The sequence below is a fragment of the Myotis lucifugus genome, unplaced genomic scaffold (genome assembly GCF_000147115.1).
Source record: "Myotis lucifugus unplaced genomic scaffold, Myoluc2.0 scaffold_13, whole genome shotgun sequence".
NCBI classification, from domain to species: Eukaryota; Metazoa; Chordata; class Mammalia; order Chiroptera; family Vespertilionidae; genus Myotis; species Myotis lucifugus.
Genome location: NW_005871061.1, coordinates 5,248,298 through 5,268,832, shown reverse-complemented (window position 1 = coordinate 5,268,832; position 20,535 = coordinate 5,248,298). Strand labels below are relative to the sequence as shown.

The 20,535-nt window shown below is 36.7% G+C and overlaps 1 protein-coding gene across 3 annotated transcripts in view; it reads left to right on the top strand.

Moving 5' to 3' along the window:
* Positions 1 to 20,535, top strand: part of DIAPH2 (diaphanous related formin 2) — a 906,095-nt gene that overhangs the window by 50,578 nt on the left and 834,982 nt on the right. For 2 of the 3 annotated variants that reach the window (XM_023750472.1, XM_014452154.2), the window contains exons 2-3: positions 2,381 to 2,413; positions 5,171 to 5,347. In XM_023750472.1, the coding sequence (XP_023606240.1) occupies positions 2,381 to 2,413; positions 5,171 to 5,347 (210 nt within the window). The remainder of the gene's footprint in view (positions 1 to 2,380; positions 2,414 to 5,170; positions 5,348 to 20,535) is intronic. The other variant, XM_023750473.1, reaches the window with a different exon arrangement.

The following is a 20,535-nucleotide window of genomic DNA, read 5'->3' as shown; positions in this document are numbered from 1 at the left end:
TATTAAGGAATAATTAGGAAAGTAAAATTTAAGAATTCTGAATAATCTAAATTAGCATATAGCTTGTATATGGAGAATAACTAGCTGATTAGCACTCAAAAAGCATAAAGCATATCAGTCAAATTGAGTTTAGTAGGATGACATGTAAAATGTGTTGGGGAAGGACTGTGGGTGCCAGGGGAATGCTCTTTGCAATGATGCTTGAGCCCTGGGTAATGGTGGCAAAAGGGCAGTTACCCACAAAGGGGTGTCTCTGAATTTGAAATTCTCATGAACTGTTTCAATTCAGTAATTCAGTAATTCAGTCCTAATGTCCTAGAGCTTAATTGTACTCACTGAAAAGGTCACATGTTGACTAAGATTTAGTATCAAGTAATAAACAGATCTGTGGTCCTTTGGGAATTTACTCGTCATCTTCAAGCTTCAGTTTCGTCACTTGTAAAATGAGAGGTTTTGACTAGATGCTCTCAAATTCCATATAACTTTAATAGTCTCTAACTCTTTAATGTGTGATTTAATATGGACAAAAATATGTTAACTTAAAAAAGAGAAAAACACTCAAGTTTCTTCCCATAGACAAGGTGATAATATTGCTAGCATTACTTTTTTTCTTCTGTCCTATTAAACTGTCAACATTATATTCAAAACCGAGATATAGATTTAAAGCATTCCACACATATGTGTACCTTACTATAGAGAATTTGACAAAATAAAATTATATTTTCCCCTAATTTACATTCTAACGTTGAAGATACAGATCCATTTCTAGTCTTGAGCTTATAACCCCACAGGATGGGAAGAGAAGAAAAGCAGGTGTTGCTTGAAGAACTGTATAATCTGGCTAATAATAACACAGGTGGACAGATACATATCCAGATGGTAACAGGGTAGTTGAGGCACCTTTGAGGCTTTGACATTTTGCACTCTGATTTTACATTACAGGAGATCATGAAGCTTGTCATTGTGCATAAAACAGTTTCCGGTAATCCACGGGGAAAATTAAAGAGAAAATACCAGCTGGAGATAGTCCTAGGGAGATCTCTCTTAAAATAGCTTCCTTTCTTATATAACTAATCCCCCCTCTTTTATTTTCCTCAGGCAATAAAGATTGATCGGGGATTGTGTCAGCAGGATGTAGTGAAGGCATTGTATAAAGATGTAGAAGTGTAGATCCCTGAGGGAATCAATGGATTAAGAGTAGAAAATGAAATTTGCAGATAATAGTGTGTTTGTCCCAGCTGATTGAGAGGAGGGTGATCTTTAGAGCATTTTGTTGGTGCTATTTGAAGACAATTTCATGAGATCCTGAGACCAAATAATTCTCACTTCCTTAAAACTCATAATGGACTTCTCCCCATCAGTGAGAAGACCATATTTCGCTTAGTAAAAAGGGATGTGAGCATGCATGACCAAGTTGATGTATATCATTAGTTTATGTTGTAGGAAATAAATGTATATGATGTAGCAGAAGGGTTAATTTCAATTCCTAACAGGCAATTTAAACCAAACCTGTTCTTCCCTAATCTTGTCACTTGGTTGGCAGTTCAAAACATTTATAATATAATAACTGCCCTTCATGCTAATTGTGTTATTGTAAGATCTTAAAGTATCTTCTGAATCATGAAGATTACTAAATTATTAGATGTTACTTTGCTTACTTTAGTATTGCTTTATTACTTTAGTATTACTGTACATATTCTGATTCTTCAAATCATGGTGCGTATGTATGTTATGTGGTAGTTTTTATTAACCACTGTATTTTATTAACTAGAATACACCATTTCCAATGATTTTCAGCATTAGAAGTAGAGAGCCACATCCAAAAAAAGTGTTGGAGTTTTTGAGAAATGGACATATATTAAAAGAATCACTAAGTTCAGTTTTATCTAGACTATTTATAAAGATGTCCTTTAAATACCCATCAGATATAACAGAGTTCTAGACTGAGCTGTTGTGTTATATTTTATTACTATTAAATATGACATTTTTCTTCTTATTTACATATATTTTTAAATTTATCTATTGTAAAAACATGATCATTCATTCTAAAACTTTGAAAAAACTTGAAAGGGGCTTATGACTTCGCTGTATGTTTTCTTATGTTTGAGCACTGTGGCCATGATGTCTGATCCAAATGTGACTTCGGGACCTTGGGCACCATCTTTAAAAACAAATACACATCCCCACCCCACCCTTTATTTTAAATTTTTAAAAAGTTTTTTTTTTCCTTTTATAAAAAATGTGCTTGTTAATATATTTAAACTGTCTGATTATTTTGACTAGTTATACTTGATAAAATAAAAATAAGAATTATTCAATTATTTTATCTATGAGTTTCTCTTATTGACAGGTGTTTCTTTTTTTCTTTTGGTTTTAATAGAACATTCAAATAAAAACTTTGGCAGATGATGTGGTAAGGTGGTCTTTAATAGCATGTTATTGCATTACTTATGCATGTTGCTTTTATATTAAAGTGAGTGGACATTACAGCATTGATATATGTAAGATATAGAATGTTTGGATGTTTACAAAGTGCAGTAGAATGGAAGAATTTTCAATAGAGTGACTTCTTTGTTTGAATTTTAACATAAAACAATTATATGAAATCTCAACAAAATTTTGATATTATCATCTTGATATATACCTTAACCAAATTTAAAAAAATCTCTCTGTAAATATCACTCTGGAAAATCCAGATGTTTCCTTTTTTGATAGCTTAAGAAAATTGACTGTGAATATGTTAACTAGTAATATGAATATTGGAAGAAATTAATGTAACATAGAAAGGAGGTTAAGTTCATTATGTTAGTCAGATATTTAAAATCCTTAAATATTTTTGAGTTGAATCTATCACAGTAAACCTTATTAAAAGTTATGGGCTTTAAAATTTAAATGTGCCCTTTATAGCTAAACTTTAAAGAAACAGTATTGTAAGCAATGCCAATTTTTTACTTGGTGAAATTACCTATCTACAAATAATGTAAAATACTGTTAGTAATTTAAGGAGGTGAAAGTATTCAGATTAACTTCATTTTCTTATCAAGATATAGCTGAAAGCAAAAGCCAGTTTTCTAGATAGAAATGAAGGGCATAGTGGAAGATCAAATATATATGTAAATAATGCTACTCAGTAGAAAAGCCAGCTCTGCAAAAGTAAATATTAAATGATATGAAGGGACAGGAACAGAGATATGTTGATTTAACGGTTGATTGCATATTTGAATGCTTTTATGTCCACCATATCTTTTAGTGAAATTTGACTGTTGGATATGTATTCAGCTTATTTGGGATTGCTTAATATTTTTTTTCTTCAGTTGTTCAAAGATATACTACATATCTAAACCAACTTAATTTTTCTCAGAGTTTAAAGAAAATTTGAAAATATTGTTAAAGATGATTTTTAAAAAATGAACCTTACTGTGAACACTGGGATAGAAACCAGAGACTCGTGAATTTAGCGAGTCACTTTTTCTGTGAAATGAGAGAGTTGGTTTGGATTATTTTTCAAGTTTCTTCCCAGCTCTAGAATATTATGATTTATATAATCTCTTTGTAAGCAACCATGTACTAAAATCATTTTTGTAATCCTAAATAAGCTGCTTAAAACTACTCATATTTATTTCAAAGCACACCTTTTAAGAAAAAAAAAGTGTTCTTTGAATCAATATGAAAGGTCTGTTTTTTGTGTGTTTTTTTTTTATTGTGGGTCAACAGAAACTTACATAAGTTGCAGTAATGACTTCTTGACGCTTTTTGTATTGTTGAAATAATGTATAAGGACTCGGTAACCTGGCAGTGAAGACAGGCAGTCCTTGCATCTGCCCTGTGTCTGCTTGTTTGTTTAACGTGAGCTGACAGTGTGCATGTGCTTCCTAACAGAAACAGAATAAAACTGAGCTGCATTCAGTTTTATGGTCCTTACTAATTTTTGATGTCTAATGTTTTGTGGTTTAAAACAGAATGGCCTGTTTACGTGCAACTGGAGTCGTTACCCCACTTTGTGTGAAATAGAAAGCTAATTATTAGAGATTGTACATGGAATCAATGGTTCAGAGTCAATATCCATTAAATAGCAAGTTCTTCATAATAGTGTTTGTAGGATTAAGATATTTCTGTTTATGTTGTGTTTCCAGTAAATGGAAAAGGTGATGTCTTGTTGGTTCTACTTTTTAGGGCAGAAAAAAAAGGTAGAGGAAATAATAGTAATAGTAAGAACAACAATAATAAATAGCAGCTAAATGCATTAGGCATATCAATTTATTTTATTGCACAATAACCCTATGGTGTAAGTAATATCATTACTTATGTGACATGTTAAGTCATTGTGCTATATTACTTTTTATTTTTACTTTTATATTTTTTTATTTATTTCAGAGAGGAAGGGAGAGGGAGGGAGAGATAGAAATATCAATGATGAGAGAAAATCACTGATCGGCTGCTCCTGCACGCCCCCCACTGGGGATTGAGCCCGCAACCCAGTCTTGTGCCCTTGGCCAAAATCAAACCTGGGACCCTTCAGTCTGCAGGCCGATGCTATATCCATTAAGCCAAACCAGCTAGGGCTCATTGTGCTGTTTTGGAGATGAGGAAACAGAGACTATCTAATTTGCACAGGCGAACTGAGCAAGTAAAAGGCAGATTCATACTCAGGTAGTCTGCCTTCAGAATTTGTGCTCTTAACCATGATACTCTACTGCTACACTGAGCAAGTACTCACAGATACTTGTCAATTTTTGGCACCTTGAAGACAAGCATTACTATAACGTCCCCTTAGAACTGGATATCGGAAGCTCTTTTTATTTTCTTTCTCTCTTTCTCATGATTTGAAAGTTGCCAACAAAGACACATTCTCCCTGAAACAACCCACATGACTTTGATGCAGGACTTTTTGTTTACCTACTTCCTGTGCAAAACAGAAATGACGGAGAACTGAGTTTTACTTTTTAAGGAATAGTTTTCAGCCCCCAGACCGCTGAGGCTGGAGAGCTACTTCAGGGTTTCAAAATAGTACAATCTCTAACCGGAGCTTGCTGCTTAAAATAACATTTTGTCAAAAGGCAATAATGTTGTGTGTCATACTAAGTGCCATTTTGATGTTTCAGTTCCTTTTTTTTGTGATTCCCAATCTCTTTTTTAGGGCTTATTTGTTGTTGTTGTTTTCTCTTTGCAGCGTGACCGAATTACAAGTTTTAGAAAATCTACTGTCAAAAAAGAAAAACATCTTATTCAACATCCTATTGATTCTCAAGTTGCGATGAATGAATTTCCAGCACCTCAGCCATTATACGATGAACGATCTTTGAATTTGTCAGAAAAGGAAGTACTGGATCTCTTTGAAAAAATGATGGTAAGGTAGACCCCTACTTTTGTTGTAATTTAAAAATGCGTGTGCCCGGAATAGCACTGGGTTTTAAGTAGGTATGTTTGTATGGACTGTGTTTATGTCACATAAAGGATGGACCAGAAACTTGGCCGATACAGCAGAACTATTTTCAAAAGTATCTGTTTTTTGAGCTAAACATTCCTACTTATCTCTTCCAGTTTGAGCTCCTAAAAGCAGAGGCTGTCTTACTTACTTTTGATCTGTAGCATTTTGTAGTCTCTGGCACATCAAATCAAATTTTCAGGTAACTAATTTGTGTGCCTGTTTCTATAAAGCGAAACAGGCCTAAGTCATCTTTGCTGCACAAGGTATCTTGTTCGGTATATGAAACAGAATTGGGAGGGAAGAAGTGATAAAACCATTAGTGGGGGCAGAGATATTAGTTCCTCCAAGTTTGTTCTATAGCAATAGTCACACAACCAACATTTCCTAGCATGTTGCTTATATTTTATAGCTTGTGGTCTATGTTATTTCTTATATTAGATAATAAATATCATATTTTGAGTATTCACTAGTTTATGGTAGGAGAGGAGAGAGATGAGGTTTGGGCCGTATTACATTGGCTTGCTTGACCAGAAAAGAAGTGGAGATCCTGACTCATGATTTCTTTATTCTCTCCCACTTAGCATTGTAATATTTTCAGGTGGATGTCTATTTATCTAGAGTTAGAGTTCACAGGAGTTCCCAAGGTCCCTTCACCCACACCAAAATAAAAGGTTACGAATCACTGCAAATCCAGACCCTTCTACTCTGCTCATTATGGAACAGCTTGTCACCACCCATCCCACCCCCACTGTTTCCCTCCTGTGCCTAGAAGAGGAGGTAATAGGCCTTCAATAAATATCAGTTGAAAGTTGTTGAATGAAGACAAACTTAATTCCCTTTATCTTTAAACTTTTCCTTGACTACCCCTTCTATCTCGCCACTATTCCTTCTATCTGGCTTGTCCCCTGACACAGGTCCTGACATTTGTGCCCTCTTCAGCCCTGCATGCCATTTTCTTCCTGCTCCTTCCGTGCCATCTTTGAACCATCGTTCAGCAACCCTTTCTCTTGTGAAGCCTGTTATCTGCTGACCTTCCTTGATGATAAAAGCACCTGGCTATCCTTTTGACTTTTCCCTTGATTTTGGTGATTTCAACTATTGTGTTGACAACCCAATGCTTTTTGTGCTCTTAGTTCTTTGATTTCCTAAACTCTCACTTCTGCACTTATACATTTAGCTAATTATTGGCACTAGTATGCCTTGGTTGGACTGTGTCATTCTTTGGAATGATTCCACCTATGTAAGATCTTTAACTCTGAAATTCTCCTAAATAATCTATGCTCTCTCTCCCAGGCTTCTAATTTACAAAGTATGTATTGTGTAGTGGTTATGAACAAGGCCTTTGGGGTCATTCCGACTTGGATTTGAATTCTGGCTTCACCATTAATCGCATTAACTTGCAAAGGTTATATAAACATCTGTACACTTTGTTTTCCTTAACTGTAACAAAGATATAAAAGGATCTACCTCACATGCTTATCTTAAAGGATTAAAGGAGATGATATTCATAGAATAGTGCCTGGCATTAAGCTCTCTGCATAAGTAATTTCATAAATGTGTTCCATTATCTTTCTTTATCAAAGTTCTTTCTTTAGTTGCCAATATTCTAGATCACCTAGATTGCCCCTCAATTTACCACTTGGTTGCCTTATCTTAATCACTCCAAAGCAGTGATGATAACAACAGAAGCAGAAACATTCCTTGATTAACACTTTTAATTTTTTTAAATAGTTTTTTTTAATTTATCTCTTTTCTCTCTCTTTTTTTTAAATACATTTTATTGATTTTTTATAGAGAGGAAGGGAGAGGGATAGAGAGTTAGAAACATCGATGAGAGAGAAACATTGACTAGCTGCCTCCTGCACACCCCCCATTGGGGATGTGCCGGCAACCAAGGTACATGCCCTTGACTGGAATCAAACCCGGGACCCTTCAGTCCGCAGACCTATGCTCTATCCACTAAGCCAAACCAGTCAGGGCAATAGTTTTTTGTGTTTTTTTTTTTACTTCTCTTCACTCAAGCCTCACTCAAATTATACTTACTGCTTTAATCTCCCAACTGGTTACTAATTTTTACAGTATTGAAATAGTTCTTTGAGTTTATCAGTGGCATTGCCCTACTCTAGTTTACTTAAGCTTGACACTTCCGGGCGATCTTCCACTCCATTGGTGTTCTCAGTCACTTCCAGTTGCTTGCCAAATCATACTGGCTCGGCTTTTGCAATGACTTTTACATCTGTTTCCTCAAATGTCCTCTAGGTGCTCTTGCCCTAGTTTCGACAATATCCCTCTCTAGTTGTTTCTTGTAGGATACTAAAATAGCCTGCTAACTGGTCTTCCTCCTGTCCTTCAGGTTTTGCCTGTTCTAGTCCAATAATGCCCTATTAATGATCAGAAACATTGCTTTTCCAAAGCACCAAATAGGCCCTGATGTTTTCAGACAATTATTTTATACATTTCAACTCCAGTCCCTCAGCTGTGCTCCTAGATGACTATTTCACACCTGCACTTTGATGTTCAATCCTCAGAACTCTTACTTATCTTTATACTCTGCTGATGACCTTGCTGCTTAATTTACTGAAGCAATCAGAAGAAAACTTCCACTACCATATATATCTACCCAACTTTTAGTACCTGCACTCACATAGTTTGTCTTGCTACCTGTCACTGTAGGTGAACTTTTTATGTTCCAAATCCCTCCATTTGTGTATAAGGTTCCATTCCTTTTCAACTACTCAGGGACATTGCCCCAATAATTTTTCTCCTCTGTCTTCTGCCATTCCAAGCAGCATACAACCTGTCTCATTTTACAAAACCTTTTCTTGACCTTATCTCCCTTGCCAGCTACTGCTTTATTTTTACTCTCCTTTGAAGCAAAACACCTCGCTTAATTTTGTTTATATTGATTGCTTCTGATTTCTCACCTCTCACTTTCTCTCCTAAACTCACTCCAGCCAGGCTTCCACCTCACCATTCCATCAAAACTGTTACCAAGGTCACCAAAGATCTTCATGCTGCTGAATCCCATGCTCAGTTCTCAGTCTCATCTTGATTGACTTATCAGCAGCATTTGATGCAGTTGATCATTCTCTTCGATTTAAAATGTTCCCCTCTCCACCCCCCAACATTGATTTTATTTCCTCTCCTGTCTTTGAGATGCGTGACAAGAAATAAGTTACTTTAACATTGCCAATACAATTATTATTTGGAATTTCTGGGTAATGATATATTTTGGTGAAACTTGGTGAAAGCTTAAATAATGAGAGGCAATCCTATCTAATAAAAGAGTAATATGCAAATTAACCCTCACTCTGTCACAAAGATGGCGGCAGCCACGGAGCTGGAGTGAGCAGGAGGCTTGGTTGCCCCCGGCGATGGAGGAAGCTAAGCTTCCCGCCTGCCCTGGCCGGCCCTGAGCTCTGCTCAAGGCTACAAAGTTTCAATTATAGAAGATAAATAAATCCCAGATACCTGCTTCCAACTGGCCTGTCCTCTGCTCAAGGAGGGCTGGGAACATGGGTTGCCAGGGGCAACCCAGGCTTCCAGTGGGACCAAGGCTACAAAGTTTCAATTATAGAAGGTAAATAAATCCCAGATACCTGCTTCCAGCCCTCGGCCATGGCCAGCCTGAAAACGGCCATCAGCCCCTCATCCAGGCTGGCCACACCCCCATAGGGTGAGGGTCCCCACTGGGGGGCTTGACCAGTCTACAAACAGCCATCAGCCCCTCACCCAGGCTGGCCAGGGACCCTAGCGGAACCCCAACCCTGATCCGGGACACCCTTCAGGGCAAACCAGCTGGCCCCCACCCATGCACCAGGCCTCTATCCTATATAATAAAAGGGTAATATGCAAACTGACCCTAACAGCAGAACCACTGGGAATGACTGGTCACTATGACACACACTGACCACCAGGGGGGTAGACGCTCAATGCAGGAGATGCCCCGTGGTGGTCAGTGCGCTCCCACAGGGGGAGGTCTGCTCAGCCACAAGCCAGGTTGATGGCTGCCAGCACAGCGGTGGTGGCGGGAGCCTCTCCCGCCTCCTCAGCAGCGCTAAGGATGTCCGACTGCAGCTTAGGCCTGCTCCCCGCTGGCAAGTGGACACCCCCTGAGGGCTTCCGGGCTGCCAGAGGGATGTCCCCTGGGGATTGGGCCTAAGCCAGCAGGTGGACAACCCCCAAGGGGTCCCAGACTGCAAGAGGGCACAGGCCGGGGTGAGGGACACCCCCGAGTGCACAAATTTTTGTCCACCGGGCCTCTAGTATTCAACTATAATCCTATCTTACTCTGATCATTGAAACTTGTTATGCCTGAGGATCATGTCTATAACAGTATTTCTCATTGTACAGACTTGTAGATGTAGATATCAGGGATATTCAGCTAAAACTTTAATTATTGCAGGACATGTTTTTTGTTTTTTTTGAAGTATTGACTTTTATTTGATTATAAGAAGTCTTATTTAGTTACTAATAATTCATTTAAAAAATCGCTTGGCTCTTTAGAGCTAAGTAAAATCATGAAATGAGTCTCATTAACTAAAAGATCTGAGTGGTTAGGTTTTACTTTACTAGTGTATATTAGCAGATTACAAATGTTTCATTGAATGTCATCTATTCTATGCATTGTATGTCATCTTTCATATTGTGGATACTCAACGAAACAATAATGGGCATACCTTCTGAGCAATGGTATCAGTGGCTATTGCTGACAGATTTAAAGCTGCAAATTTGAAACTTTTAGGTGATTGCTTATTTTATAGAGCACAAGCAATTTATTAGCTGTGTGTCTTCAGTAGTTTGTAAAAGTGAATTTTGTTCTTAGAGTATGGTCACTGACTATTAATTGAAAATTAGGAAGTATTTATTTTTTTATTTGTTTGTTTTAAATTTATCTTTATTGTTGAAAGTATTACAGATGTTCCCCCTTTTCCCCCTTAACCTCCTCCAAGGAGATGTTTCTTTGATTAAAACTTTCGATAATAAAAACAGCCACTTGTTTTTATATGATTTTTATCATTACCTGCATGGGGTAAATTATAATTGCTCTTTAAGATTCCTGTTTCCCTGCTCACCCAAAGTCATGTTTTCAAATCTTACACAAATGGGTAAAAGTAGTGGAACCAAAATAACAATACTGCTTCCACATTTTGGGGGGATAACTTTAAAGGATGACTGGACTATATAGTAGTAGTACATATCATCTCTAACCCAAATTCAAATTTGAATAAGGTTCATAGTAGTAGCGTTTCTCATGTTAATCAGAGGCATTTTGAATTTTCTTTAGTGTTAGTGAAATATCTCCTCCCTGCCACTTTAAATGTAAGGAAATCAAAAATGCTATACTTGAGCAACTACTCAACATTTTAAGCTTACTGAGACTAACTAAACTGGTTTTTGTACATTGAGTATACTGGTTAAGGACTGTTAAATATTTAATAGTGATGATTTATTTTTATCCAAATTGAATTAATGCAGTTAGAGCTAGGAATAAATATGTTGTAACATTCGCATTTTCTTTTGAATATTGTTGCTCTTTTGTATGCAGTTGTTCTTTTTAGGGGGAGCAAGAGGAGGTGGTAGGGGATTTCCATTTTAAGCTTAAAAATAAACATTGAGTCTTCAAGTTGGAATTTAATTTCCATTAGCTAGCACAAGGATCTACTGAGTGGAGATCCAGCTTGCACTGGTGACATTGGATTCATATAAATATGTCAATAAGGACTTCATTCTAATAAAGGTAATTAAGTAGTTTGGTTATATGCAAAAGATGAGACTATGATGATTTATTATTAATTTCTAGACACAGTTCATTTCAACTTTATTTATTAATAACAATGTTTAACATATGATTCCATGTGCAAATTTGATGTTTTATACTTTGTTGCTATTCAGCAATTTATATTAATGTATTTTGCATTTTGTCATAATTTAATAAGAATATAGTTATATGCAACAAATGCTAAGGTATCTGTTCCATATTCCATCTGATATAACTCTGATAAATAATACTACAGCTTTTAATTTTGTCCTCTCACTTTTGCCTTTCATTAGTTAAGAGAATAGCTGAACCGTAGGTGGTGTACTTTAGCCCAGGTGTGCTTATTCACCGCTGACTACTATCATGGGCTTCTTTCTCACTCAACACCTGTTTTGTAGGAGTTGGTTAGCTTGGGTAAGACCCTTTTAGTGCTCTCAAATAATGTTAATTAATGGTTAAGATAGATTAAAACAAATTATTGGTAAAATAGATCCTAAAATGTATAATAAGCCATGGAAATAGTTTTCAGAAGTGACTAGATCCCTAGAAATTGTCTAGATAGCTTAATTTCCATTGGCTACATTTTCATTTCAGTATCCTTACTCCATATCATTAGACTGAGAAAACTCCAGCATCATTTCTAGTCAACTCAGACTCTTAAGAAAAGCTTAGGAAGAGGAGCAAAATTTACCCAATAAACAGGTCTAAAAGATAACTAAATGTGGCTCACTTTTTAATTTCCTTTCCAAGTATAATTCTCACCAAAGGTTTTACAACTGACAGAATAGTAGGTTAGGAGTCCCATGAAGAGAAGTTAAAGGAACTAGGTTTGCAAATTTGTTCTGATTGTAACTGGTAAACTCCACAGTTCACTGCTTCTCTTCTTGGTTTGTTCATAGAAATGTTTTCCAAAATATTTTTACTGTTTGAAAGGTTCTATTAGTATCGATTGCCAATGCATTTTCACAACCATTTATTTATATGGGCAATATGCCAGGTCCTATGCTACATGCTGGTGGTACAAAGATGAATGCAACACCTCCTTTTCCCCCACAGAGCTCAGTGTTTAGTCCGGGAGACAAGCAAGTAAACAGCCAATTTCCATGGTATTGGAACATTTTGGAGTGGACTACTGTGTATACTTAAAACCAGTGCCAGGGGCTCAGGGAGGAAACATTCAAGACCTGAATATGCTATGAAACCCAGTGCCACTTCTGAATTTTCAGTCTTTATTTCTTAAAGCATTCTCAAATTTGAACGATTTAGTTCATTGAAGCTCAATGCCTTTTATGTGCCAGGCAGTGTTCTAAGCTCTGGGGAGAGAGAGCAGAGAATGACATAAAGAAAATCCCTCCAGTTAGCTTATGTTCTAATAGGGGTGACATAGCAGAACACAAGGTGTACTTGTGAGGAAGAAAAAGCAAAGACAAATGTTGTGTCATGGAGAACTTTGACAACTCTCTACTGAAAGCCAGATATTTTATTAAGTACAGGGAATAGAAAGATGACAAAGATGCCAGCCTTGCCTGTAGGATTTCATTTTGTATGACTCACAGGGTAAGAATTGTTTTTATATATTTAACAGTTTTTGAAATAGGTTTTTATTGATTTTAGAGAGAGAGGCAGGGAGAGATAGAAACACTGATTGAGAGAGAAACATCGATCAGCTGCCTCCTGCACACCCCCTACTAAGGATTGAGCCTACAACCCAGGCATGTGCCCTGACCTGGAATCCAGCTGGCAACCTTTCAGTGTATGTGATGACACCCAACCAACTGGGCCATGCCAGCCAGGGCTTTTTTATATTTTTAAATGGTTGGGGGGAAAAATCAAAAGAAGATGTTTTCAGGGCAGATGAAAATTATATGAAATTCAGTGTTCACAAATAAAGTTTTATTGGACCCAGTCATGGCCATTTGTTTACATATTGTCCATGGCTCCCTTTGTGCTACAACTGCAGAGTTGAGTAGCTGTGACAAAGACCCTCTGACCTTCAAAGCCTAAACATTTACTGTCTGATCCTTTACAGAAAAACTTTCCCAACTTCTGGACTAGTGTAGTAGTCTCTAACTTCATATCCTGTGGGGAAGGGGGCAAAAGTAGGTCAATAATAATAATCTATAATAATAAAAGCGTAATATGCTTATTAGACCGGACAGCTGAATGACCTTCTGGATGTCATTCTAGCTGGATGAAGCCACGGTGGCGGGGACCGAGGCAGATGTGGTTAGGGGCAACCAGGCAGGCAGGTAGGCAGTTAGGGGTGATCAGGCAGGCAGGCAGAATGGTTAGGGGCGATCAGGTAGGCAGGCAGAGTGGTTAGGGGCGATCAGGCAGGCAGGCGAATGGTTGGGGTGATCAGGCAGGCAGGCAGAGTGGGTAGGGGTGATCAGGCAGGCAGGCGAGTGGTTGTGGGTGATCAGGCAGGCAGGCAGAGTGGGTAGGGGTGATCAGGCAGGCAGGCGAGTGGTTGCGGGTGATCAGGCAGGCAGGCAGAGTGGGTAGGGGTAATCAGGCAGGCAGGCAGAGAGGTTAGGGGCGATCAGGAAGGCAGGCAGGTGAGTGGTTAGGAGCCAGTGCTCCCAGATTGTGAGAGGGTGCAGGACAGGCTGAGGGAAACCCCTCTCCCGTGCATGAATTTCGTGTACTGGGCCTCTATTAATAATAATATGTAATACAATAATAAATGAATAATAATAATATAAGAATAAACTGGGTTTCGTGTACTCACAACCATAAACCTACTTTTGCCCATGTTTGAGCAAGTAACCCCAATATATTTTACTTAATAATTATATACATATATGCATGTACTAATACTATGTACATTATAAAATACATAGTAAAGAATGAGAAAAGCATGACATGAACACGATCTTTCCATGATTTAAAATGAGTTTATTTTATTTATTAATGGCACAAAAGCTTTTTCTGTCATGGTTAATAACTTTTTAGTGAGAACAATGACAATGCCATTTTTTATGTCTTGTTAAAAAAAGACAGTAATTAGAAGGTTTAGTTCCAAGATCATTTTATTTTGATATTTGGTTTGATGTCTGTTGTAGTTGAAACATAAATCTGACAAAGATATGTAGGTCCAAGTGGAACAAGAACATCATTAGCAGCACTTATTAAATCATAGTACTAACTTTTCTCAGTCCGGTCTATGAATCAAGCAAGATTTCCTGCTGAACCGTGGCTAGTAAATTTCCATCTTCCTTGATGACAGTCAGTTGTTCTTGCAACTAATCCAGAGTGTTACATTTTTATATAAATGGGTTCAAAATTGGCTTTAAAAATGACTTTGCCAGATGTCATCAGGGACTTGGGCTCTTTGCAAATTTCCTTCTTTATTCTTAATGAGGAGACCCTCATCCCCATTTTTGTCTACTCATGTCCGCTCCAGACATTGCTCTAATGCCAGGAAGAGGGAGGAAGAAGTGAACCATACAGGGGTCAAGGAGATGGACCTGGAAGTTGCTTCTGCTAATGTGTGTTTTTTCCAATGCCATTTCTTTTAAGTAGTTACTTTTTTTTTTTTTTTACTAATTGTTAAACTATCAAGGGATCACTTGTCTTTTTGTGAGTGAAAAATGCCTAACTCATGTTAAATTTCAGCAGTTTTTAAATGCTTTGTCTTGAGACAACCAGAGCTATCTCTGTAAGGTACAACACATTTTCATGCTTCTTTCCTATCTCATTTCAAAATATTGTAACTATTCTATTTTATTTGAAAAATTGAACTTTTATAAAAAACATAGCTACATTCTTGACTCTGTGTGTCACTCTCTGTCCTTTGGTTTCAACTTCTTTCTTGCAATAGCTTGAATTTTGCATGTGAGGTAACCTTACTCCCACGTAGTTTTTTTTTATAAAGCATCTTTTTATTAAATAAATCATTTATTTTTGTAATATGTTTTCTCTATTAGATTGCTCCATTAGTGACTCAAAGAAAAGTAGTTTCTATATTTTGTTATTGAAGCAATCTAGCAAATAATATAAGCTGAGTTGTTTAAAAACAGCTGTATTTTCATTTAACTATATGATAAACCTTTTACACTAAGTAATTTTTCTAATACTTGTTTTAGCAAATTTTCAGCAGTGATTTCTAAGTGTCTCTAATAGTATTTGCTGACAGAGGCATTTGTTCTAGTTTACTGTCATGTTTTTCTGCCTGTATTATTTCAGCTGCTTCTACCAAGTGTTTACCCAACGTCACAGACCTTTTGTCTTTTGCTATTCAATTGATTTTAAATGGTCTGTTAAGTTGAGGTGGCTTAAAGTGGGAGTCATCATTGACAATTGATATCCACCCATATTTCAAAGCTACCTTAATAAATTTTAATCTTGTGGTATCCACTTCTTATTAGCTTTAGATTTTCATTATGTTTACCATATTGTATGACTGATGAAAGGCTCAAACATAGAGTAGGAGATAATAACAGTCTGGCATTTTCTTGTTCCCTTGTGTTTGCATTACTGGTATTATGCTATTATCCTCAATCTGTTGTCTTTGCAGGAAACTTTCAAAACCACTTTTCCATTTTCTAGGGTGATTTGGTTAAAATTAGATAAAACAAACTACAAATCCACTTAACCAGGTACATGTAAACTGCAGTATGTGCAGTGCAGTGCACTGACAGTGAACAAATAGACATTGCCAATACCCCAGCTTTCCCCTAAGATACCTCAGGTACCATTTAGACCTATGGATCCAGTGAGGGCTCCAGTGTTAAACTCATGTTAAATATTAAAGCTTATTTTCTTGTAGTTTCTGAATACAAATAAATGTCTCACAAACTGCAGTGGATCCTTTATGTAATCTCTTGACTCTGGAAACCACTGGTTGAATGTTAAGCTCAGGATTAAGGATTTGGAGAAAGTGAAAATAATATTTTTGTTTTCCAATATCTAAATATATGTTCTGAATTTACCCTCATGATGGTAAAGAGGTATATGTAAGTATTTAAAGTTGGATCCCTCTAACAGGAGCTGGAAGCAGAATTAGATGAAGAGTTTTTGTGCCATACTCGGTAACATTCACCTAAGATCGTGCTTTTGTTTCCATATTTGTAGACATAATGCATTTCAACAATTTTTTTCTTTAACTTTGTTTTCCATCTGAGCTTCTAAATGTTATGTGGCTACAGTCTATATAGGTAAAGTTAACTGGATTTTTTAAAACACATCAGGTAGTTATTTAATGCCAGGTAGAATTGTCCAATTATTTAATTATGTAGAAAATCCCTAATATTTTTATTGGAATTTTAGAAAGAAACATTATTTCTTTTCTGGTTCACAGAAGCTAGAAGAATTAAGGAACTTATCTTTAGAAAAGAATAAATTAAACAAGTGCTGTAAAAGTTTGTTAATTTATAACCTTAGAATAATTAAACACAACTATAACCACTGTTCATGCTAGGACAGATTTTTAGGTACTAGGGTATTATTGGTTCATTCAGGTCCCCTAAACATTGAAGTTAAAAATATACTTGAAAAATTACTGTTGAGAAGCAGAAGGCACAGGGCAAACATTTGATGGTGAAGTCCACTTCAGATTTTAAAACAGGTGGAAAATCAGCCTTAAACTGGGATCAAGGCATGTTGCAGAAACAAACAATTTATAGAAAATACAGAAATTTATATAAAGAAGGAACAAGTACTACTTCTCTCTTATAAGGAAGGAAGAGTTATAAAAATGTAATTTATCTCTCATAAAGCAAAACAGAAAAACAGTGGAAGATTTAGAATATGATGTTAGAAGATGAGGAGAAAGTTTTAAAAATTATATTGTCATCTATTTAAAGATATATGGGGTGAGACAGGGAAAATGAGAGAGAGAATGAGAATGAATGAATGAGAATACTAATGAATGAATAGGCAACTAGTTCAACTTTTAATCTCCGTTGACTCTAATATGGCTTCTTAGTGATAACTTCAAGAATATAGTATTTGCTGAAGAAGTGAAAGAATTTGCTTATAATGGGAAAATTACATCATGACATATGTGGAAGGAGAAAAATGGTTTAATGTTTACAAGTATGGCTTTAAAAATATAACTGGTCAATTACTTAGACTTCAAACAACATTTTAAAAAACTACAAAATACGAATTTCTTCTCATGTATTATAGAAGTGCTAACTAAATCTTAAACATACTAAAAGTTTACTTTTGTGTTTTGAGTACTATCAGAACTCAGTATGTTTAGAAGTAGTTTTATATTTAATTATATTGTTTAGAATTAATATTGAATTATGAGTGTTGCTCTATTTAGTTTTATGATTATATTATAAAGCTAGAGTTAATGGATTGGAAGTATTAGCTGCCTAATTAGTAGTATATTTCTTATTTCTATAAAAATAAAATGAGTCATTATTATGGTCTTTTCTGTTCATTTGAATGGTACCTATTCCCAGTCAACCTATGCAGCAGAGTTATAGGTATAGACCATCTTGATGGCTATAAAGCAAATTAAAGTATTTAGAGAGAAGGTCCTAAATATCACATTGGATCAACAAATATTTATTAACTGCTTAGTGCATTCCAGAAGCTCTGCTCTTTGCTGGGAATACAAAAATATAAAAGACCGTTTCTGCCCTCAGTTACCTTTTAGGTTAGGGGACATAGACTTATCAGGTCATTTCAATTTAAGTGCTGCAATATCAGAATTAATATGAAGAATAGAATGAAGATAGTGATTTCTAAATGAGGTAATTTGGGGGAAATATGAAGAATTAGTGTACGTGTGAGTCATTCATAGATGGATCTGGGTGGGGTGAGTGGGATGAGATGAGATGCGGTTAAAAGAGGGAGAGGGTGGTGAAGATGCAACATTGCAGGCAGAGAGAACAGCATCATGCGTAAAGTAATGGAAGGGTGTACCAGCATAGTGCATGCAGGAAAACTACAAACAACCTTGCATTATTAAAACAAAGGGTAAGATCAAATGTGGTATAAAAAATGAGACTGAGGAGGCAATACTGACAGTAATAGCTAGCATTTTTGAAGGCTAGTTAATGTAAAGGGTGGGGCAAAAGTAGTTTTACAGCTGTTCATATGGAAAATAATACACTAATAAGTAATGATACCAGAATAAACTCTGTTTTCAGTACTCACAACTGTAAACCTACTTTTGCCCACCCCTGTGCACAGGGCTTGAGGAGCATGATCATGCTTCATCTTGACAACAGTCCTCTGAGGTCTGTAATCTCATATTTCTCTTATTGCCCTGCCTACCTCCATGCAAAATGTTTCTACTCCGATGGCGTGATTTTAGCCGTGTGTGCCATTACAACTTGAATGGAGGTATATTGTAATGTAGAAATGCCACTGGAAGGGGGGAACAAATTCTCTGCCTAGAGACTGCCACCGGTTGCGCTACCACACTCTGAGGCCTGGCGGTAACGTTCACAAATCTAGACACAGTCTTGTTAGTGTCCAGAGTGGATTTGACTTGGGCTATGCAGACTTGTGCTAACCTCATTGCAGGAGACTAATTTAGCCAGAGTGTTTTGAGGCAGTAGAGAGATCGCCTAGCATATGTGAGCAGTAAGTACTTGGGGTTTTGATGGAAACAAACACAATGTGAGTCAGTAGAACAATGTGCTTGCCAATAAGGTAATAATATCAGATGCTGAATTAATAGAGATATGGTATTTCAAGATGAAGGAGGTGGAAGTCCTTGCTTGTATTTGTCAAACCACAGAATATTTGAGAGAGAGCAATATGGATGCTAAGCCCTGTCACAGAAAGATAAGTTGAAGCTGGTAGGTGTACTTTATCCTGAAGGAGAGAAGGCTGCCTTCAAATCAGATTTACATGGTTGTTGAGTTTATTTCCTCTGTCCTATCTGACTGCCATCTCTCTTAGTTCAGACTCTTACTAGTATCATTAGTCAATTGAATTACTTTAATAGCCCAAATTATGGAATATAAGAGAATCCACTAAACTCTGGCTAGTTTAAATAGAAAAAAATGCTATTAAGATATATTAGTTAGCTCTCTTAAACAAGATAGGTTGCAGAAACAGGCTCCAGATATCATTATAGGAATAAATTCCAGAACCACACAACTGAAATACAGTCCGAATAAGGAGCTGTTGCTACCCCAAATACACTTGATCAAAGTGTCATGATGCAAAAGATGTGGCTGCTGCCGTCAATTCCATAACAACATCCCCTCTCTTGCCATCCACGCCAGCAAAATGGATGGCTTACTAGTGGCCTACTTCCTTACTTAGTTCACTTCTGAATCTACACCTCCTATAAATGCCTTTCATTGGTGGAAACTCAGCCACATGACTGTACCCTAGTTATAAGGGAGACTGGCAAAATGTAGTTTCTATTGATTCTTCCTTGGCGAGGTGGGACCTACACTGTGAGGTGTAATAAAGGTAGTGGGCATGTGCAAATGCTGTTGGGCAGCCACACATGACAGCAGACCACTCTGGTCTCCTTGCCTTCTCTCAGATTGTCCTCATCCTTTAAGACCTGAATTCTGGTGAAGACTTCTCTGACTATTCCATCTGTCCTCTGTTTCCCAAGCATCATATACATGCCTCTATTATAATTATTTCTTAACATATCCATTTTCCATACTTGACCATGGGTTATTATTTTTATTTAAGAAAGATGGCATTTACTAAGTAACAGGCATTGTCCCAAGTGCTTCATAAATAAATAACTCATTTAATTTGTGGGTACAAACAGACTTTCAAATTTGCACTCCCCTAGACCTAGTAAAGCTCCGGGTGCATGGTATGTGTCCAGTAAATAAGTGGTTCATAAATTAGAAAGTACCTATTTCACATCCAGGCGTCTAAAGGAAACCTTAGCAAAAATCAAAATACCCTAAGATAGGGTGGGTGGCCTGCTGAGGTAGTGAGTTCCCTGTTAGTTGAAGTTAACACAGAACATAGATGAGTATCTGTGGACTACATCAAAAGTGCTATCCGACTCCGTGTTTGTGATTTTTGATTCAACTGTGCTAAATCTAGCCTATGAGAGAGAAAGAGAGAAGAAAAATGTCTTCTGCCTTCAAGTAAGTCATTAACAAGTATGACATACAAATGAGAAATAAGATGATAAGACAGGAAATGTAGGGGTAGAGGCAGTGATAAAGGTGATAGGAGGAGCGATCATGTATATATACACTAGATTTATAAGAATTGTCATAGGAGTCACTGCAGTGGGTACAAATACAGGTCGTGAGATTCTGGCTGACACTGCAGTTACTATTTAAGAGATAAGTGTAGTTTGATTACTTTTCATGGATCCTTTGTGGGGTTTTTTTTCTCCCACGTTGTCACATATCTCTCTGTTAAATAACTTCAATATTTTTCTTTGACC